The 23,152-nt window shown below is 36.7% G+C and overlaps 1 protein-coding gene across 3 annotated transcripts in view; it reads left to right on the top strand.

The window, feature by feature from the left end:
- LRPPRC (leucine rich pentatricopeptide repeat containing) overlaps positions 1-23,152 on the top strand; it is a 106,691-nt gene that overhangs the window by 62,796 nt on the left and 20,743 nt on the right. For all 3 annotated transcript variants that reach the window (XR_004352827.1, XM_032652712.1, XM_032652711.1), the window contains 5 exons: positions 9,293-9,361; positions 10,161-10,251; positions 17,602-17,744; positions 17,885-17,990; positions 21,588-21,714. Coding sequence is in view for 2 of the 3 variants with exons in the window: in XM_032652712.1 (XP_032508603.1) it covers positions 9,293-9,361; positions 10,161-10,251; positions 17,602-17,744; positions 17,885-17,990; positions 21,588-21,714 (536 nt within the window). In the remaining variant the exon portion in view is untranslated. The remainder of the gene's footprint in view (positions 1-9,292; positions 9,362-10,160; positions 10,252-17,601; positions 17,745-17,884; positions 17,991-21,587; positions 21,715-23,152) is intronic.

The following is a 23,152-nucleotide window of genomic DNA, read 5'->3' as shown; positions in this document are numbered from 1 at the left end:
AGGCACTGATCAGAGCAGAAATAAAGCTCAGGTATTCAGATAATAGTGATTAGAGGTTCTACAGCAGGAAATCATGTGCCTCTCTTTGTGTAATAAGCAAGACATAATAGGAAGCACAAAAGGCATGAGTGGGTTCTCCTTCTGACATCTACTTGCTAGTGTGATAATAAATAAGTTACTAAACCTTTCTAAGCTTCCTCATCTCTAAAAGGGAATATAGTATCTTTCTTTAAGATTCAATCACATAATGTATGTAAAGCAGCTTGCATGTTTCCTGGATTATGGTAGTAATCAATATTATTAATTCTCTTTGCCCCTTAAAGGTAGAGATTGTGTTTTCTTCATCCCACATAATTCACAGTATGATGCTTAGCATAAGGTGCATGTTTGTCACATGAATAGGCGAGAGGAGGCTGCATCTTAATTACTTTAAAGCTTTGCCAATGTACAACATCATTGAGTGTAATCATTTAGGAATGGCTGTCTACTGATGACACAGTTTTTATAGTGAATGTGTACAGAATTGCTTAAAGGGTACAGAATAGCTTTACAGAATCCCTCTGCAGTACCCTAGGGTAGGACAGCAGGGTGTGCAATATATGGAAATATACTGAAGCACGTTTTTAGGGTTTTTTTTGTTTTTTTAATGGTTAGTTGGAATTGAATTAAAGTGGGAACTTGATTTTTTTACTATTAAAATTCAAGACCTGGAGTTCTCTCTTGTGGTTTTCTAAGGATGATTGGAAATATTAAAAGTAATGAAAATTAATAAACTAGGACTGTATCACCATATGAAAGAATATTATAAATACTGAGGAACATTTTTATTATTCCCCAAAACACAATAGTGTCTTATCAATGGGTAGATTCACTAGAGTTGAATTTCCAAAGCAAAATATACAATAAAGCTTCTTTGTATTTGAAACACTGTGGGAGATAAGATAAACCAAGTCATACAAATGGTCTCATTAAGTAAAGAAAGAGACAAGATTCAGTGTATAATATGACCTGTGCTTTTAAAATGAGTTGGTATACATACATATATATAATACGTTTTAACATAGTTTTATATTTTAATTCTACCCATGGATTATTGCAGGAGGGTGGAATTATAGCTGGCATTTTGCTATATACTTTTCTGTATTTTCTGAGTTTTCAGTAATGAGCATATGTATTCTTATTGTATATATACTCAGAAAGAGTGTTATTTTCTAGTAAAAGAGAGAGAAAAGTAAATAAGACTTACATCCACCCTCAAGGAGCTAATGTGAGATTAATACGTGAAGATAATGTCTATATAAGACTGAGAAGTATTGACTGCTGTAAGAAAAATACAAATAGTTCTGAGAGTTCGAGAGAAAGTTACTCCCAGTGTAGGAAATTAGGTAAGACTTTATTGAGAAAATGGGGTTTAGGGTGTGGCTTGATGGATGTGGTAAGTACTGTTCACGTTTGGGAGTTTGATAGGGTTGGGCAATGTATTTAAGGTATTAGAGGTAGAACAAAGAAGTAGAAAAGGGAAGTCTCTAAGTAGTTCCTTTTTTTCCTCCAGCTTCATTGAGATACAAGTGACATTTAACATTGTATAAGGTGTACAACCTGTTGGTTTGATGTACTTATATATTGCAAAATGATTATCACTGTAGTGTTAGTTAACACCTCCATTACCTCATGTAATTACCATTTTTTTTTTTGTGGTGAGAACATTTAAGATCTACTCTTAGCATCTTTCAAGTATATGAGAGTGTGTGTGTGTGTGTGTGTGTGTGTGTGTGTGTGTGTACGTGCACGCTGTATTGTTAAGTATAACTGCCATGTTGTACGTTAGATCCCCAGTACCTGTTCGTCTTAGAACTGGAAGTTTGTACCATTTGACCAACATCTCCCCATTTCTCCCCACCCCAAGACGCTGGCAACCACCATTCTATGCACTGTTTTTAGGAGTTCAGCTTTTTTAGATTTCACATGTAAGGGATATCATACAGTCTTTCCATACCTCTGTCTGACTTATTTTCCTTAGCATAATGCTTTCATGGTCCATCTTCATTGTTGCAAATGGCAGAATTTCTTTCTCACGGCTGAATAGTGTGTGTGGTGTGTGTGTGCGCATGTGTGTATGACTTGCAAATATTTTCTCTCATTTCATAGGTTGCCTTTTAATTTTGTTGATTGTTTCTCTTGCTGTACAGAAGCTTTTTAGTTTGATGTAGTCCCACTTACTTATTTTTGCTTTTTTCACTTATGCTTTTGTGTCTTATCCAAAAAATTGTTGCCAAGACCAGTATCAGGGAGCTTTTCCCCTGTGTTTTGTTCTGGGAGATTTATGATTTCAGGCTTTATGTTAAAGTCTTTAATCTATTGCAAGTTAATTTTTGTAAGTGGTGAAAGATAGGGGTTTAATTTTATTCTACTGCATGTGATTATCTAGTTTTCCCAATACCATTTATTAAAGAGACTATCCTTTTCCTGTTGAGTATTCTTGGCTCCCTTGTCAAATATTAGTTGACTATATATGTGAAGGTTTATTTCTGATTCTGTTCCATTGGTCTTTGCTTCTGTTTTTATTCCAGTACCATTCTGTTTGATTATTATAGCTTTGTAGTGTAGTTTTAGGAAGTGTGATGCCTCCAGCTTTGTTCTTTTTCAGGGCTGCTTTGGCTATTTGTGATCTTTTGTGGTTCCATACAAATTTTAGGATTGTTTTTTCTATTTCTGTGAAAAATGCCATTCAGAATTTTGATAGGGATTTCACTGACTCTATAGATAGCTTTGGATAGTATAGACATTTTAACAATATTAATTCTTCTGATCCATGAACACGGGGTACTTTTTCATTTATTTATGTCTTCAGTTTCTTTCATCAAAGTCTTATAGTTTTCAGTGTACAGATCTTTCACAACCTTGGTTAAATTTATTCCTAGGTTGTTTTTTTTTAATCATTTTGCTCATCTTGTGAATGGTATTTTATTTTTTTCAGATATTCTGCTAGTGGATAGAAATGAAACTGATTTCTATATGTTGATTTTGTATCCTGCAACTTTACTGAATCCGTTGATTAGTTCTAATCGTTTTTTGGTGGAGTCTTTAGGATTTTCTGCATATAATATCTTGTCATCTGCAAACAAAGTTTTATTTCTTTCTGATTTCTTAAATAGTTCTTTCATCCCGGGGTATAGGATTTATAGGAAGTATTTTGTAAGGGTAGATTGTTCCCAGAGACCCTTCAATATCACAATAAGCAGGCTTGAGTTCATGCAGAAGACAGTGAACGCTCAGCAGTGTTAGAAACAAATTTATACTAGCAGAAGAATGTGTGATGGATGAAAGGGGGTTGGGGACAGTGAGATTAATAGTATCTGAATTAGGATAGTGGTTGTAGGGGTTTTGTTGTTGTTGTTGTTTGCGGTACGCGGCCCTCTCACTGTTGTGGCCTCTCCTGTTGCGGAGCACAGGCTCCAGACGCGCAGGCTCAGCGGCCATGGCTCACGGGCCTAGCCGCTCCGCGGCATGTGGGATCTTCCCAGACCAGGGCACGAGCCTGCGTCCCCTGCATTGGCAGGCGGACTCTCAACCACTGCGCCATCATGGAAGCCCTGTTGTAGGGATTTTTAAGACACTTTACTCAGTCATCTCAAATGATATCTAATAATTGAAGGATAGTGACCTTAGCAGAAGGTATGGTGAATTAACAGAGGCATAATATCATCTAAGCTCTGACTTGAGAGAAACTAAGCTCTAACTTAGATCTCATACAGCATCTCCCATCATGAACCCTTATAAGTTGGCATTGGCAGATTTTGTCACCTAAAACTTACTGGATGAAGTCCTTTAACTAAGGTGGTTGATAATATTCGAGTGGCTTCCCAGTTTGACCAATTTCACCTCCTTCCGTCCCTCCCTCCTGCCCTTCAATAAATAATTATGGCTCACATCTTACAGTCTTGTTCTAAAGATAGACCTTAAAAAGATGAATCCATAAAATGCAATAATTGCTGTAACAGAAAGTGCTGTAGAAAGCATCTGTTTCAGACTAGATCTTTCTGAGGAAGTGATGTTTGGGATGAGAACTAAAGGATGAACTGGGAGCCAGCCAGGGAGCAAAAGCATTTCACTTAGAGGGTACTGTCTGTGCAAAGGCCTGAGAAATTTTGTTATGTTTTTATAGATGGTACCTCTTTTATGGTTCATAGTAGCAAAGATTTGGACTAAAACTCAGGCCTCCTGAGTTCTAGTCCCATGCTTTTTTGCTAGAAATTATGAAAAAATAGAGTGGTATTTCTTTGTTTTTTTTTGTTTGTTTGTTTTTGTTTTTTGTGTTTTGTTTTTTTTTTTTGCGGTACGTGGGCCTCTCACTGCTGTGGCCTCTCCCGTCGCAGAGCACAGGCTCCGGACGCACAGGCCCAGCGGCCATGGCCCATGGGCCCAGCCGCTCCATGGCATGCGGGATCCTCCCGGACCGGGGCACGAACCCGCGTCTCCTGCATCAGCAGGCGGACTCTCAACCACTGCGCCACCAGGGAAGCCCTATTTCTTTGTTTTAAAAAAAAAAAAATGACTTCATTCTTTCGGCCAAGTGTCTTTTAAGGTACTTCATTCACCTCCCAGGAAGGAAGTGTTGCAGGTCATTTAAATAAATTAACAGTTTAGATCATTCATTTTGTGTATTAAGACTGGAGGTTAAGTCCAGGGAGAGATGATAAAAACAAGTACAAAAAGTTAAATAATGACATGAAATGTTAAGTAACCATATTAAAGGTTTCTATAAAGCAGTATATTATTTAATTTTATTCTTAACCCTTTGAGCAGTTCAGTAATCACTTATTGATTGCCTGCCATGTGCCAGGCACTAAGTTCTCAGGATACAAACACAAAGATGAGTAAGAGTCTGCTTTAAACTTATTTAGCATTTCTTTTTCTAACCTCATCCCTTGAGGTTCAAACCTAGATTACAAGTTAACCAATATTGGTAACATTTTTATACTTCTCAAATGATTTTCATGTACATCTTCACGTGAGCCTCACATAACAACTAATTAGGGCAATGAAACTTCATTCAGTTCAGGGTGTGAGTGTGGAGCTTATTTAGTTAGTAGTAGTCATGGAATTTGAAATCACGTCCTGATTTCACATTTTCTGTTGGTTCCCTTACACCATTTCTACCTCCATGATCTCTCTCTTTTAAAAATTGAGATAGGATATAACATTTCATAAGTTTAAGGTGTAGGACGTGCTTATTTGATATATTTATGTATTTCAATACAACCTCCATGATCTCTCAACCCTTAATATCTGAACCACCAAAACAACTTATCGTTTCTCCAAACTTACTCTTTCTTGACTTTTCCCTCTCGTCTTATCTGCTATTATTACCCTTCCATCACACTTCAGCCAGAGTAAATTTGCTGTCTTCTCAGGGGGCAAAACTCTTCTTTTTATGTCTTTGCCTTTAGGACCAAAAGTTTGGATTACAGCAATCTCCCAACCTTTGTTCCTCTTCCCTTTGTTCTTTAATAGATCAAATTCAGGGTTTTATCCTAATTTGCCTGCCTTAATAAGCCAGAATGGATCTTATATATAAAGAAGGGATTTTAGAGATAGTTTCCCCCTCCAGCCCTAGAATTTCAAGAGATGTCAGTTCTCATGCAAATTCATACCCCTCTTCCATGAGTTAGTTTACTTAGTATTTTCTGTAACACCTGGATCATATTTAGTTAATGATAGTTAAACTGTTAGTTTGACTTGCTCAGACATATTTTCCTCCTTACTAGACCATGGTCCTTAAGTCTGTCTCTGGAGATTTTACAGAAAAGGACAATTATTGAAAGGTTTAATAATTTCCATGATACCCCTTTTTCTCCTTGCTCTCCTGGCTATGGGGATAAGTAATTGCGTTCTTGCTGTTTTTGTTTGTCCCATATACCTCATGCACTTGATTTTCCTCCTACTACTCCAACTAAAGGACATGAAGCCAGAGTAGTTGTTTGTTTTCTTTTTTCCATTTCTAGCAGTAATGGTAAGAAAACTCAGAGCAGGTAAAAATCACTATTTTAGTTAAATTTAAAATGATTGCCTTTGAGATAGAGTTTTTTTTTTTTTTTTTGCGGTACGTGGGCCTCTCACTGCTGTGGCCTCTCCCGTCACTCCGGATGCACAGGCCCAGCAGCCATGGCTCACGGGCCCAGCCACTCCGCGGCATGTGGGATCTTCCCGGACCGGGGCACGAACCCATGTCCCCTGCATTGGCAGGCGGACTCTCAACCACTGAGCCACCAGGGAAGCCCCTGAGATAGAGTTTGAAGTAGAAGGATCTTCATCTGTTTTTACTTTAAAGGTAATAATTACTTGATACCTATTTTCACTAGTGTACATTGAAGCCTATTATGATAACAGATTTACATCAAGGTAATATAATGAAATAAATGAAAATTATTTTTTTATTTTGGATTACTTTTTTTCTTATACAAGTGAACCTAGTACTGAATTGGAACTGCACACAGAGTGTTTTGAAGCACAGTAACCCAGGTGGAAACAAACATGCTGTATTTTGGTTTGGGGAAGTTGTTTGTTTGTATTTTTGCTTGCATTGGGTCTTCATTGCTGCATGCGGGCTTTCTCTAGCTGTGGCAAGTGGTGGCTACTCTTCATTGCAGGCATCTCATTGAGGTGGCTTCTCTTGTTGCAGAGCACGGGCTCTAGGCGCATGGGCTCAGGAGTTGCGGCGCACGGGCTCTAGGGCACACGGGCTTCAGTAGTTGTGGTGCATGGGCTTAGTTGCTCCGTGGCATGTGGCATCTTCCCGGATCAGGCATCAAACACATGTCCCCTCCATTGGCAGGTGGATTCTTAACCACTGAGCCATCAGGGAAGTCCCTTTTTTTTTTTTTTAATTACAGTAATTACTTTATCCTCACTGTCTATTAAATAGATTGTATGTAACAAAAACAGGAAAAATTAAGAGTTGAGTTCATTGTTTTAATTAAGCAGTAACTGGTTTTGGATAAGTTACATTTAGCATCCCAATTAAAATTCTATTCTTCTGCATGTTTTATTATGTTTTTCATTTTTACTTTAAATTTGCAGTGTTTAAAATTCAATAAGATGTTAAGAGATAAGCCAGAAATGTAGACTATTACAGAAGCCTAGGAGATTTAGTTAATCTGACCTAGATGTTATTTTGATGATTGAGATTTATTTTTGAAAACAGTTCTCAATTTCAAAATGAAGCACACAACTGCCGTATAAGTCAGTTGTCCTGCCAGTGACAGGCAGATTAATCAGCCACAAAAAGGAAGAGTTTGCCATAAAAGTTGTGCTAGTCAGATCATTGGCATTTGGATGAGACATAATATTGAAAGTTATAAGTGAATGTAGCTCTTGCATTTTGCCATGTTCTAAAGAGGATTATCTAGTATTTTTTCAAGGGCTTTTTGTATACATTTGATGTTGGCTTCATTTTCAATGTAATGCATGTGAAACAAAACAGATAATGTGAGAAAATACTTGAGTAGAAATTGTGTACAAATGTAAATATTAATGGTGTTTGAGAATATAGATCAACAGTTAATTATTCAACATTTATTTCGTGTATCGCAAAATGTGGGTACTTGCACAGTTAGAATGAGAACACTTATACAACTTCTTCTGTACCAATTTTTCTGTCATTCTACCAAAGCTCTGAGATGTTAGTTCTTGTGTCAGTTTTTAATTTAACATTGTACAATACTATTTTTTAAAGTTTATTTAATTTATTTTTGACTGCATTGGGGCTTCGTTGCTGTGCACAAGCTTTCTCTAGTTGCAGCGAGTGGGGGCTATTCTTCGTTGTGGTGCGCGGGCTTCTCATTGCGGTGGCTTCTCTTGTTGCGGAGCACGGGCTCTAGGTGCATGGGCTTCAGTAGTTATAGCACGTGGGCTCAGTAGTTGTGGTGTGCAGGCTCTAGAGCGCAGCCTCAGTAGTTGTGGTGCACGGGCCTAGTTGCTCCGCGGCATGTGGGATCTTCCCGGACCAGGGCTCAAACCTATGTCCCGTGCATTAGCAGGTGGATTCTTAACCACTGCACCACCAGGGAAGTCCCTACAATACTATTTTTAAGAAATAAAAAGTAATGAGGGGGCTTCCCTGGTGGCACAGTGGTTGAGAGTCCGCCTGCCAATGCAGGAGACACGGGTTCATGCTCCAGTCCAGGAAGATCCCACATGCCGCGGAGCGGCTGGGCCCGTGAGCCATGACCGCTGAGCCTGCGTGTCCAGAGCCCGTGCTCCGCAACGGGAGAGGCCACAACAGTGAGAGGCCCGCGTTCCACACACACACAAAAAAAGTAATGAGGACTTATAAATAAGATATCAGATGTGAGGGTTGCCTGGTGTCGTCCACAAAACTGAGTGGAGAAAGCAGTAAATGTACGTCCTCTGGACTGGAGCAACCAGGGTAACGAGTATGTTGTTTTCTTATCATAATGCTGGGAAATGTAGTCTTTAATAGGGAAGCCCTATTACAGATGATGAAAATACTGGAAGTAGAGTGACAGATCCTTGGAATTATATGTGAAGTGGTTTGTCTTTTATTTCAGTATCCAGAATTGTAAAGTAATTGTTTTGAAGCCAGAGTTATTGACTAAACCTTAGTAATTCCTAATTGAGGCTATAACACACATCGCAATTACTGAAATAAACTAAGACTATGAACTAATTTTAAGTACTTAGCTTGTTTTTAGTACTTAGCTCTTTAAACGTTTAGTTTTAGATACTAGGCAAATGTGTGGTAATCAATACTTTTATCACTGATTTTTACAAAGCATGTTTCTTTAAAAGCCATTGGTTTTATCATTGTGACAATTGTTAATAAGTCAACATAACATATTAATAGTTTTTGCTTCCTGAATCTATTGGGATCTCTGAAGGTGTGTGTGTGTGTGTGTGTGTGTGTGTGTGTGTGTGTGTGTGTGTGTTTAATTTGACATATTTTGGAGTTTTTTAGTCCATCATTTCAAGGTTTCTTTTTGAGCTACAGAAAGCTTAGCCATTTTTAATAATTAAAGATTTATGGAATGAAAATTGACCTACAAAGTAACGTTTTGAAATAACCTGAATCTTCTAGACACTGGTTAAGTATAGTTTGTTCTAATCCTAAAGGTCTTTGATAACTGTGGGATTAAGTTATAGGTTTCTTTTAGTATATACATTTGTCAGGGAGGAAGCAGGGTCATTAGAAGGAAAACTATTTGTCTTTGAGGGAAAATTAACATTTAGCTAAAGCCTTACCTGTGTGCTGTATGATTATTTTATTTTACAGACTCCAGGCATTAGAGCTCGGCCTACAAGACTTCAGTGGTTTTGTGATAGATGTATTGCAAGTAACCAGGTTTGTGTTTAATTTCTGGTCTCACTCACCTAAAACTGTGAGTAGAAAGCAAGTGTCCTACATGGCCTGTGAGCGTTTGGGGAGTTCAGGTGATGCAGCATTGCTTATCTTGGTTGTTTTCCAAATAAGCAATAGCTTAATTCTGGTTTCTGAGGTCCAGTGGAATCCCTAAAAATTTTAACTTGGGCTCTGAAGATTTTAGCTTGCTTTATTCTACTTGTTGGTTTGAGCCAGCTAATGTTTCTTTGGCAATTTAAATCTGCTTCAGTCATTAGTGACCAGAGGAGTCACTTGATGGGAGCCCATTGGAGTTTCTACTTTACCTCTACTCCAGCACAGATATCTGTTCACATCCTGCCAAGAAAAAGCCACAGGGAAAGAGGAGTTTAAAGTTTGGGTAGAGGAATATTCCTATGAACAAATACAGATATACTCACTGAGTCCTCCACCCTAAATACCTTTGAATTCTACAGAATGCTCCTTTGTGGAGGTTCCCTCAACTAGATAATTATTCATGTATGTTATTGACTCCAAAGTGTCCTTTAGCCCTTTAACTTAACATTTTAAAAAAATTATGATAAAATACATATAACATCAAGTTTATCATTTTAGCTATTTTTAAGTGTACAGTTTAGTGGCATTAAGTACATTTACGAAGTTGTGCTCAGTCCTTTAACTTTTGAAGTGAAGTTAATCTGCCCTTTGGGTAAAGTTAATTTGAAGGATTATTCAACTGTGATTTGTCAACTATAAAATGTCCTTACACAATCTAGATCCATCTGTTAATCTTATTTTTAAGGTTGAAACTCTAGAAAAATTAGTGGAGCTGACACAGAAGCTATTTGAGTGTGATAGAGACCAGCTATACTACAGTCTGCTAAAACTATACAGTAAGTAAGCTGACTATTCCTCGTGTTTTCATTTTGAGACATTTATTCTATGGAAGGCAGTGGCCAGAAAGGAATATCAGGCTGTGAGGAAGCTCCAGGGGTTGTCAAATGTGGAGTCTTAAACAGAGGCTCACGTAGAGGCCAGATTGAATTTTCTCACAAAATGTTATATTGTATCACTAGATACCCTACAATCTTCATAATTTCTGACATTCTTGCTGCAATAATGAGAAGGTGAGAAAAATCTTCATCAGAGCCACAGAATTTAATAGGAGTTTTTGAGAGACTATTCTTTGTTTTCTTTTAATTTAATTTCTTTAGTAGATTTATTAGTCACTTCTATGAATAGGTAATCATTGACATGTTCATGTATATAGATCTTTTTCCAGAAAAGTGCATATTGATACAAACTCATTGCTGAACAATTGCTTTTTAAAATGTGATTGTATTATAATATAGTTTTGACTCAGTTCTATATTAAAAATGTTTTTCTACATTTTTTCACCTACAAATGGCTACATTGAACAGATATACTAGAATTTACTTAGCCAGTCTCCTACTGCTAGACGAGTGAATAGATTTCAGTTTTCCATATTATAAAATAACACTACATTAGTCATCTTTGCATCTAATATTTGTTAACACCCTTAATTGTTTCCGTAGGCTGAATTTGTGTTTTTATTAAGGGTTAAAAGTGATGAACTTTTCTGAAACGTTTGACCTCTATTGTCAAACAGTACTCTAGGACTGTGCAGTCTCTTAGGGTATTTGGGTAGAGAGGAACAATACTTAGAATAGTCAGTGACCTTTCTTCCTTCCTTTCCTTCCTTCTTTTTCTTCATAGATATTTGATCTAGATTTCTTCTTCTCTTTTTCTTTTGGGAAGTTTTCCTTCACCAAACACAGACAGCAATGAATAAGGTGATTTTATTTGTCTTTTTGAACTTGTGTTTATTGTCATTGGAAGCTTTGTCTTACATCTTGATGGTGTATGTAAAATAAGACTTGCTGTAAAATTTACATTTCATTTGTTGGTTGCATTGACATACCACAACGTAATTCTTAAAACTTTGGCTTGAATATGATCAGATTCTGGCACACAATGCTCAGGTTGTTGTTGAATGTGTAGAATTTAAAAACTTAGGTTTTAGGTATTTAGTCCTTAATCAGTGGATTATAACCTGTATTTGAGTGCTGATTCTCCCTCCTTCCCCTGCTTTTTCTTACTTTTGAAGAACTGTTTCTTGCTTAAATTCTAATTTTTTTTTTAAATTCTAATTTTATGCAAACTAAAAAAAAAAAATACTAAACTTATATGTCCAGATGAATCTAAGCCTTTAAAATCATTCCCATAAGAAGACTATATAAACTTTCGTTCAGAAAAACTCTGAAGCCCTTACTGTGCTAGCCGTTGAGGTAGGCACTGCAGATAGAAAGGTAGTGCTCAGAAGAGTTAGACCTGAACCAACACTGAGAATACCTTGGGGTGAAAGAACAGCTGTAAGGATGCATGAGGTACAGCGGTAGTCCAGGGAAGGATGAGAGGCAGCCAGCCTTACGGACTTCCTTCTCCTCTGCAGATGACCTTTTGTTGTTGCTTTTTTAAAAAGAAAGAAAAGAAAAAACAGCTTTGAAGTTCATCTTAAAATTTCCTTTAGGGATAAGCAGGAACTCTTATAAACTCTGAGGTTTATTACCCTTTTCTTTTCTTTAATCCCCTCTGTCTGTTCTGATGGACACCCCGCTTCCAGCTCTGTATTTGAGCCAATAGTCTGAGGCTCTCTCCTCTCCTTAGCTGAGGAGCCTCTGAGGCTGAGGTAACATGAAGGTGGCCTCTCCTGGAACTGGAAGCTGGAGGAATCATTATAGGGAAGTATACTTTTTAACCCAGTTTGTTTACTTCCCAACTTCTATACTGCTATAAATCAATAATGTGGTTGTGATAACCCTGATCCTTCCCTTTCTGAAGAAAAAGTAAGGTTTCTCCTCCTGAGACCTGGCCCCCTCTGTGTTGCCCTCTGACTTGGACCACTACTTAAATATGTTAAATAAAGCACTGTGGACTCAATTTATTTGAAAAGGAACATATAGTATGGAATGACATATGAAATGTGGCCCTGTAACACATGAAAAAAAATCCATGTTTTAGATTGTGGATTTCTGAGAAAACGATTTGTTTCACCTATTGGAATTTTTTATGAGCTCATTCTTTTTCATGATGTAATTTTCACCCTTGAAAGGAGTTCATTTAATTATTTGGGTTTATTTGTTAAAGAGCAGTTTTGCTTGTTTATTTTAAAACAGTACCTTTCACACAGGTATACACACTTATTTTGTTGTGAATTACAACATACTACAGAAACATGTACAAGACAAAGATACATTGCTCCATGGTTTATGACAGCAGCATCCATATGACTATAATCTAGATTAAGGAATAGCAAATGTAACTCTTTTCATCCCTTTAAATACTAGCTGACCTAAACCTGTTTTCATTTTCTACTTGTTCATATATGATGTTCATAGGTGGTCTGTTACAAGAATCAGCTGTAATTCAAACTTCAGTTCTATCCTTTCTAATACATTTTGACCTTTCATTGTGATAGTCTTGTAAAATTAGTTCCTAAACATTACATGAATGAAACAACTCCCTCACCTGCATATGTACTATTATTTCTAAATGACAATACTATAAGGAATATTTTATTTCTAAATGACAGTATTTTCACCTTCTTAACCATTTTCTTATATTTGAAACACTTCAGTTTCTTTACATATACAAAGTAAAGATAGTTTATTCTTTGTATACATACAGTACTGTAGCCAAAACTAAAGCTGTCTTACATTCATAATTTTGTAATAAAAATTCTTTGAATCTGTTTTTAAAACCCCAACATCTAAAACCTGAGCCTTTATCCTAAGAAGTTATTTACGTGCTATTTTCTTCAAGTACTTATGACCACTGACATTTCTTTTCACACTGTGTGGTCTTTTTCCCCCCCTCCAGTATTACACAAATACAACATGAATATATTCTAAATTACTGAAGATTCAAGCAGTGCAGTAGTGTACAGAGCAAAATTTGGAAATGTCATTGTGCGTCCACACCTTAGAGTGCACTTGTAAGTGTCCATCCTTCCAATTAATTCTCTCTACATTTCTATCCATGTATTTTTTTTACATATACACCTATTATTTTGATTGTTTAATGCTCTACATGTTTCATGCTCTGTGTCCTGTGGCTTTTTAAAAATTATTATGAAATAAATTCACAGGAAAAGATATATACTTACTTTTTCTCCTCTTTTTTCTTTTAATTAATTTATTTATTAATGGCTGTGTTGGGTCTTTGCTGCGCGTGGGCTTTTCTCTAGTTGTGGCGAGCGGGGGCTACTCTTCGTTGCAGTGTGTGGGCTTCTCATTGCGGTGGCTCCTCTTGTTGTGGAACACGGACTCTAGGCACACGGGCTCTCTAGAGTGCAGGCTCAGTAGTTGTGGCACACGGGCTTAGTTGCTCGGTGGCACGTGGGATCTTCCTGGACCAGGTCTTGAACCCATGTCACCTGCATTGGCAGGCGGATTCTCAACCACTGCGCTACTGAGAAGCCCTGCCTTTTCTCCCTTTAATTACCAGCTTCAAGTGCTGGTGTCCCTGGAACCTCCTAAGTTGATAATTAAAATTTTTTTAATGAGTTTATTAATTTTTTTTTGTATATTTGTGTTTCAGTTTGTCGCAGCCATTATTCTTTTGGGTGCTCAAATTGTCCCATCTTTGGCCACTGGGAACCCCGTTGCATCAGCTCCTGTGTCATTTGACATACCCCATTAGTATGTTGGGTTTTTTTTCCTGAAATACCTTTTTTTTTTTTTTTTTTTTTTTTTTGCGGTAGGCGGGCCTCTCACTGTTGTGGCCTCTCCCGTTGTGGAGCACAGGCTCCTGACACACAGGCTCAGCGGCCATGGCTCACAGGCCCAGCTGCTCCGCAGCATGTGGGATCTTCCCGGACCAGGGCACGAACCCGTGTCCCCTGCATCGGCAGGCGGACTCAGCCACTGCGCCACCAGGGAAGCCCGAAATACCTTTTTTAAAAAAAAATTTTTTTTAACATCTTTATTGGAGTATAATTGCTTTACTTTGTTGTGTTAGCTGTATAACAAAGTGAATCAGCTATACGTATACATATATCCCCATATCCCCTTCCTCTTGCGTCTCCCTCCCACCCTCCCTATCACAACCCTTCTAGGTGGTCACAGAGCACAGAGCTGATCTCCCTGTGCAATGCAGCTGCTTCCCACTAGCTATCTGTTTTACATCTGGTAGTGTATATATGTCACTGCCACTCTCTCACTTTGTCCCAGCTTACCCTTCCCTCTCCCCATCTCCTCAAGTCCATTCTCTATGTCTGCGTCTTTATTCCTGTCCTGCCCCTAGGTTCTTCAGAACCTTCTTTTTTTTTTTCTAGATTCCATATATATCTGTTAGCATGCAGTATTTGTCTTTCTCTTTCTGATTTACTTCACTCTGTATGACCGACTCTAGGTCCATCCACCTCACTATAAATAACTCCATTTTGTTTCTTTTTATGGCTAATATTCCATTGTATATATGTGCCCCATCTTCTTTATCCATTCATCTGTCGATGGACACTTAGGTTCCTTCTATATCCTGGCTATTGTAAATAGAGCTGCAATGAACTTTGTGGTGCATGACTCTTTGAATTATGGTTTTCTCAGGGTATATGCCCAGTAGTGGGATTGCTGGGTCATAACCCCATTAGTCTTTGATAGGTCCTTATTTTCAGGCCAAACAAGACCATCCAGGCGTACGTGGCATAATTCCTGTCCCAAACCTGGAGTCCTTATTTTAGAGGGGAATGATATTTAGAGACCATTATCAGGTGATTGACACATGGGGAATTTAGAAATTGCCCCATCCTATCAGTAATATGTAAAAATTTATCAGCTTTGTAATTAAAATACTGATCTCTAGAAATCTTCATCTCTTAGTTTAAATACCATAGAAACCCCATGTGAAGTGCCAGCTGTTGTTGCACACTGGTCAAATAGCCATAAATGAAGCCCCATAACTATGTCTGTTCCTGTAAAATTCACTGATAGTGTCAAAAATCTTTGGTTTTATTGCTTAAGAGTTCTCAAATCATTTAGTAGTCAGTGCTCTTATTCTTTAAAGAGGACACGGTGAGTTCCAGGAAAGTGATGGAATTATTGAGGGAGTGTCCATTCCCTGGTCACAGCCCAGGTTTGTGGCTGTTTGATTCTTCAAATAACAAGTATGATTGTTGTCTTGGTTGAAGGAATTTTAAGCCCCAGAGGGATACTATGAAAGAGAGGCATGGCCCTTCTGTGCCTTCGTGAGAGCACGGCTGCAGATTTTGGCACTGACTAGTTTGATTGCCTCAAATTTTTGTTATGTATTCTGTGATCCAGGTACATTTCCAAGATTTTTTTTTTTCCAAAAAAAAAAGTGTCTATATCTCAGTTGTTTTATGCTGTATGCACTTAGTTCTCACCTGTATTTTGAAAAAATTTTCTTGTTACAAGCTGCTAGTCCATTTGAATAGGTGCATCTCTGTTATATCTTGTTCTCCCAAAGTAGAAGCTTTTCATATAGTTTGTGCTTTTTTAAAAAGAATTACCTTCCCAGAGTTCTTTCATTCTGAAGGCAGAGTTGTACCTCATCCACCTCTTCACATAACATAATAGTTATGTTAGCTTAAAAATTAATCTCTTTAAAAAACACCTTAGCAGGGCTGTTCCCAGCACTTGGAAATCTTCCCTGTGTCCCCCACAGTCCATAGTACTCTTTGGCACAGAACAAAAGTGGTTCCCCTTTCCCCTTCTACAGAATTAAAGATTTGGGGGCTTGGGTTTTTGTTTTTTATTTAATCAAATAAATTAAAGTGTATTTGATAACCTTTATGTATAAAGTTTTATACATTAACATACTTGAAAAATTACTCTTGCATTTTACATTACATGAGAACATTTTAATGAAGGAAAAGCATAATTATCTTATGAGAGTCTTGCTTTGAAAATTGATTGTAAATTTAATAAGGGTTTTATATTAGGCTGATTTTTATTGTCAAAGTATGTATAAAATCACTCTGAACTTTAGGTTAATTTCTACTGTTTGGGCCACCTTTCAGCATATTCCTTATGAAAGTTTGGGCTGCAATCTTTGTATGACCCCTGGGAAATTCTCTGCCTCTGCTTGTTATCTTTTTCTTTATTGCAGGTTTCTGATGGACTGTGAATGTGTTTTGTTTTTGTTCTTTGAGTTTTTTACTTCCAGGAGTCAGTTATCAAAAAGCTTAGCTTTTCAGTTTTAGGGTGGGAGGGAAATCTAGGAAAATTCCATGTGTTTTAGTATTTTGGTATTTTTGAGAAACAAATTTACTCATGTTTTCTGGAACATTTGTGTCCTGAAACACACCCTCTTCCTGGAGCTGACCATACACCATTAAGATATTCATATTAGCAAATTTTTTTTAAAAGGCCACATTTAAAATAATACTTCTTTGTGCCTAATAGGTATATTGAATTTAGTGTCATAAGACATTTTTCATATTTTGCTCTAGTTTTTCACAAGCAGAAATGGCTTGATCTTTTCTTTTTTCAAAACCCGTTAGAATGTTTAAAAATAAGTTCTTGATTCTTAAGTCTTTGCTATTTGTGAAGACTAGGTTACCACATAGAAGGAACTAGATATTTCATTATGAAGGAAGCTGCCTATTTCTTTCCAGTAAACTTCCTGTGATCTTACTTAGTCTGAGGGCATTATCAGAAATCTATTACACACTGACATAGAAATTCTTCAAGTTGACAGAAGAGACAGAATTCTCCCTACTTAACTAAGGGAAAAAGGTTTGTTGATTTGTCACTTTTGACAAAAATCATACATTTGCACACTTTCAATCATTTTAGACCTTCAGCTCTGTACTGTACTGTATATGTGTATCCCATCGTCTTTCCAAAGTCTACTGGTCATAGTTGAATTGTTACCTGTTTCTGATTTTGATTTTAACAGTGGGCAATTTCTCAGTTACTTTAAAAAGGTAAACTTTGTATCAACATGATTTTCAAAGTTCTTAATAAAGTGTGGATTTTTTTTTCTATTTTTTAATAGGTAAGTAATTTCTATGGTTTAAAATTCAAAAGATACAAAAAGGTATACAGAAAGAAGTCTTCTTACCTTTGGTCCACAATCACCCTGGTCCTTTCCCTGGAGGCAATGTTTGGAATACTTCCTTCAGCATCAAATAAAAATAGTTCTGAATATTGTCATGAATTCTATTGAGTACGTTCATTAATTTCTGCTTATTTTTACAGAAGTGAATGGTGACTGGCAAAGAGCTGATGCTGTCTGGAATAAAATGCAAGAAGAAAATATTATTCCTCGTGGAAGGACATTAAGGTTATTAGCGGAAATCCTTAGGAACAGTAACCAAGAGGTTCCATTTGACGTACCTGAGGTAATTTGTTTTTAACTGTAAGCATAACAGATTTTGTTGTTTGTCTATAACTTTAGGTTATAGATTAGCCCAGCTTTACACTGAAAAGGTCACTGTTGTGTTTACCACTTTTTGTTTAATTGAATAATTTTATTTTTAAGTTGTGGTATGAGGATGAAAAACATTCCCTGACTTCATCACCCTCACCTGTAGAAGTTAGTCTCCAGAAAGAGCTATTGAATGCCTGCCACAGGAAGAAAGACAAAGGTAAACGTGTACACTGGGGTCTTCTTTCTGATAGCAACATGGGATCTAAGCCCAACAAATCATTAGTGATCTCGGGTAGAGATGGAACTTAAATTGTATATATTAATTATTTTCTTTCATTTTTTAAGTTAACAAAGACATTTTGGGACAATTGGGAAAATTTAAATATCGACTGAGTAGTGGGTCATTAAGGAATCACTCATTTTATTAGATACGATAACAGCATTATGATTTATAGGAAAATGTCCTCAAATTTTGAGATCTATAATGAAGTATTGAGAAATGGGAAAAAAATCAAGATTTCTGTAATTTATTTTAAAGTACTTAAGCCATAAAAAAATGGTTAAACAAATCTGGCAAAATGTTAATTATTAGGTGTAGGTGATGGGTACGTGGAGGGGGTTATTATACTATTCTTTATATTTTTCTGTACATTTGAAATTTTTCATAGTAAAAACTAAAATAGTGCATTTTTCAAAAATTACACTTTGAAAATAGCATTATCATTAATTTTTTGGCAAGTGTATTTGTTACATATTTTTACGTGAAAGCAAAAAATGATTAGGGCATTAACCATCATACTAGTGTGTGTTAAGCAGTATCTCGAGGTTGAAGGCAGGACATGAGCCCTGTTTCTTGCGTTTCTTCCCTTTCTTCAGCAGTAAACTTACCTGAAGGTATGCCTACCTCTATTGTGACTACTTTAAAATTTCTTTGACCATCTTGAGCCCTCTGATACAAGCTTGCCTATCACATTCTAGATGTTTTCATTTAGACTTCGTTGTACTCTCCCCAGATCATATATTACTTTTGTTTCCTTCATTTTTGTTAATTTTGCTACTGTTACCTTTAACTCCTCCAGTTTTTGTGTACATTTTCAAGTATGCTTTATGATAATTTAACCATTATGCAGCAGATTTTCTTTTCATTTTAGTATTGACAGTTTTGAGCTCCCTTCAGTAGAACGTTATCAATTTAGAAATTTATAGAACCTTTTAATTTCTTTTTTTAATATTGTATTTTTAATTTAATTTTATTTATTTATGTCTGTGTTGGGTCTTCTCTGGTGTGCACTGGCTTTTCTCTAGTTGTGGCAAGCGGGGGCTACTCTTCGTTGTGGCGCGCAGGCTTCTCGTTGCGGTGGCTTCTCTTGTTGCAGAGCACGGGCTCTAGGTGTGTGAGCTTCAGTAGTTGTGGCACGTGGGCTCAGTAGTTGTGGCTCGCCAGCTCTAGAGCGCAGGCTCAGTAGTTGTGGCACACGGGCTTAGTTGCTCTGTGGCATATGGGATCTTCCTGGACCAGGGATCGAACCCATGTCCCCTGCATTGGCAGGCAGATTCTTAACCACTGCTCCACCAGGGAAGTCCAAACCCTTTAATTTCTTAACTAGAAATTTTGTGACACTGACATAAAGTGTCTGAAGGAGGAATTAAGCTAAGCTCTTAAGCTTTCTTAATACTGCAGAGTAACTTTATTCTTTCTGAGTCATTTTCCTTTGTTGCATATTCAGTCTATATATCCTTGAGTCTTTCACCATGTATCTCTTAAACCTAAATATAAAGTTCATTATTATCAGTACTATTTAAATATTCTAATGGAATTTTGATTTGATTGAAATGAATGTAAAGTTAGTGTATACTTCCTGTTTAAAGATTCCAAAGCTCCATATATTGCCTTTTTTTAATTGTTGTTTTTATTTAAGTAAAAACATTTTAACTAGCTAACTAAATGTAATGCAGTGTATATTATAAATGTAAAGATATACCCCTATTCTAGTTTTTTTTTAATTTTTAAAAAAAATAAATTTATTTATTTTTTTTGGCTGTGTTGGGTCTTCATTGCTGCGCGCTGGCTTTATTTGCGGCGAGCGGGGGCTACTCTTCGTCGCGGTGCACAGGCTTCTCATTGCAGTGGCTTCTCTTGTTTCAGAGCGTGGGCTCTAGGCACGCGGGCTTCAGTAGTTGTGGCTCGTGGGCTCTAGAGCGCAGGCTCAGTAGTGGTGCACAGGCTTAGTTGCTCTGTGGCATGTGGGATCTTCCTGGAACAGGGCTCGAACCCATGTCCCCTGCCTTGGCAGGCGGATTGTTAACCACTGTGCCACCAGGGAAGTCCCCTCTTCTAGTTTCAATATACAATTTACATTTATCTAGTTGGTTTCATTCTGTTAATTCTGCAGAGGTTTGAGTTACTTTTGTGTATATCTCAGAATTGAATGCTTGGCAAAATATGAATACTTTGAAAATTGAATTCAAGACTACAGTTTTAGAAAACCACTAGTAAGCTTTTCTAGGTTATTTTGTTACCTTAAATATTCAAATTGTACTTACTGTGTATTTTCATTCAGCAGAGTAGTGAACTATTATATACGCTTGTTGGGATGTAGCCAATAGTTGCAGTACATCATAACTTCTGACCTCTATTAAAAGGAAAATATATGCATTATGTACTGAATGATAGATCCTATCTTTTCTTAGTGAATATACAAATATTAAGATCATAACCTTTTTCTCTTGTTTTCTCTGAATTTAACTTGAAAGTTAACTAAGTTTTTGATATTGTCACTTCAGTTTAATTGAAGGGCTAATTCAAACTCCCCTAACTTGTAATGTAAACACAAGCATAATGTCTGCTTGTTTAGAAACCTCCAAAGTAGCTCAGAATGTTCTTCTGAGCGTTAATATCGTGTTCATTCCTATTTGTGTGTTCTATATTTCTTTACATGGAGCTTTATATCCATAAAAGTTCTTATGTGATAGTTCAGTTATGCCCCATCTTTATTGTGATGTGTTTATACACACCAGAGTGTGGATTGTAGTTTCAGTTGGATGTTTATAGCCAGGCAATTTTATTTCAGAAAAGTAAGTGACTGAAAAGTGTAGTTACTTCTCTTTTGGTAACATCTTTTCATTCACTGACAGTTATTGTGAACAAGTGAAATAAAACTGTTAATCAGTCAAACAAATGTTGCTTAGTTTACTTGTTAGATATCTGTATATTTGAAAATTGTATGTTTTTGTATAAGTCCTGTCGTAGCCAAATAATTTGATCTCCTAATTTTAGCATTACAGGCTATACTCACTGTAATGCTGTTGTGTTGGAGTCTTAACCGCAGGAACCACCCACTTACGGATTCAGGAGCGCTTTAAAGTGAATCTTTTGCTCCCCTCAATCTAAATTATACCCCTGGTTTGTTTGGACTTTAACACACATTTTGCAATTTATTTTGAAGCTGGAAACTGGGATCATCTTTTGATAAACAAATTCAGAAGAGCTCTTTTTCGTTTTTATTGGCATGAAAATAATTTATTGACTTTAGAGAGCTAGTATGAAAAATAATTTTAAAACGAGGCCCTTTCTGGTACCATCCATTTGGATTAAGTAGTAGTTTTCATAACTGTCACTTTGTTTTTTAAAGATTAGAAGAGTGATAACATCTGCTTGCTTGGTCAGTGTGTGTCTCTAGAGTGGTATAGTGAGTGAGTATTAAAAGAAGCAGAAATATGGGGGTTTCGGGCTTTGTTTTAGGGCTTTTCCCCCTCCTTTTTTGCCATTTCAGAATAATGTCATCTCATTTTTTGTTGTTTTTTTCCTTCATAGATGCATTTAATATTTTCCTGAAAGCAAAAAAGCAAAACGTTGTGTTCAATAGTGAAACTTATGCCAGTCTTATAAATTTACTGTTGATGAAGGATAATCCTACACAAGCAGTGCAAGTGAAAGATTTGTAAGTATTAGTTCATCTATTAAACCTCACACTTAAATATCAACTATCATTAGGATTTTTCTGATGTATTGTAGTAGCAGTTGCTTAATTGTCTTCAACTAGTCACAAAAATTATATGAAATGTTTTTCTAATTTTATGGGGGTTTTTAACCTACAAAAAAATATAACTTTTATTAGCCCTGCACACTGCAGTATATTTTATTTTACCTTATGTAACCTCACAACTCATGTATTCTATTCATATATAGGAAAGTAGTTTTTTAAATCATATTCTGTTTCTTGTTCAGCAACTCGAACTGTGTACCTTTTATGGTGGAAGCAGCCTGATACATGAAGACATCAAGGGCTTTGAACTTAGGCAAGGGTTTGAATCTTACTTGAAAGCTCGTGGGAAAATTTCCTCCTATCTCTGAGCCTCAGTTTTTCTTCTGTATAATGAGTAGATGATAATAAATCTTACATTAATGATTTCGTCTAGTTATTGAAGGAGATAGAGTGAAGTAGAGAAAATATATGGTACTCAACACATTTTAAATACCTTTTCTCTTTCCCCTTCTTGTTTTGTAATCTGTTTAGTGGTATTGGTGTTAGTGACGGTAGTGGTTTTGTCTCTGGCTAGTTCCCTAGAGTAAAATACTTTGTTAATCAGAACGAGAATACAGTTTTCTTCCCTGGTGTTGTGTCAGTTAACTGACTCTGTTGTCTTATCCCCAAGGAGTTACATTCAAAGTTAAGTAATTAATCAGAAAGGGCCTAGAAAGGAGAAGATCAAGGTCACCTGCTCTGGAAGGTACACCTGTCCTGTTGATGAGTCAATAGCTTTATTTTCAATGGCAAAGGTCGACCTTTTCCTAGTATATTCTAAGTTTTGAAATAATCTCTCCTGGCTAACTTTTGGCCTTCAAAATTTTTAAGTCGCAGCACTTTTGGAATATTAGAATCCTGAATAGAAAATGGATGTTTGCCATTCTTGGAATTCACTGGAAAACCTGGCGTTAATATTAGTGTTATGTTAAAGTTATGCACCATAGGGCCGTGTTTACTGTTTATGTTTCAGTACATTTTGAAAAATACGTTGTGTATGACTGTACTTGTCTGTGGAAATATACCTGTATCTATTGACATATACACACACACACAGTGTATATAATGCATATATATACACATAAGTACTATATATGTATGGATACACACATATACCATATATATCTATGATCTTGAATCACTTCTATGTCTTGATATAGGACGGTCACACTGAGACTTCTAAGTTCAGGTTTTTAATGCATTGTGTCTCATTTGTGTTTTTACTCAGTTGCTAATTAAATTATCCCTCTCTGGAATACTCAGTACATCCTCAATTAGTGACTTGGAAAATGTGACATTGAACAGCATCCTGTCATCTATAACCATTGAAGTCATCCAGGAGGTGCAGGTTTTT

This window comes from Phocoena sinus, chromosome 13, assembly GCF_008692025.1.
Source record: "Phocoena sinus isolate mPhoSin1 chromosome 13, mPhoSin1.pri, whole genome shotgun sequence".
NCBI classification, from domain to species: Eukaryota; Metazoa; Chordata; class Mammalia; order Artiodactyla; family Phocoenidae; genus Phocoena; species Phocoena sinus.
This window is presented reverse-complemented; position numbering and strand designations above follow the sequence as displayed.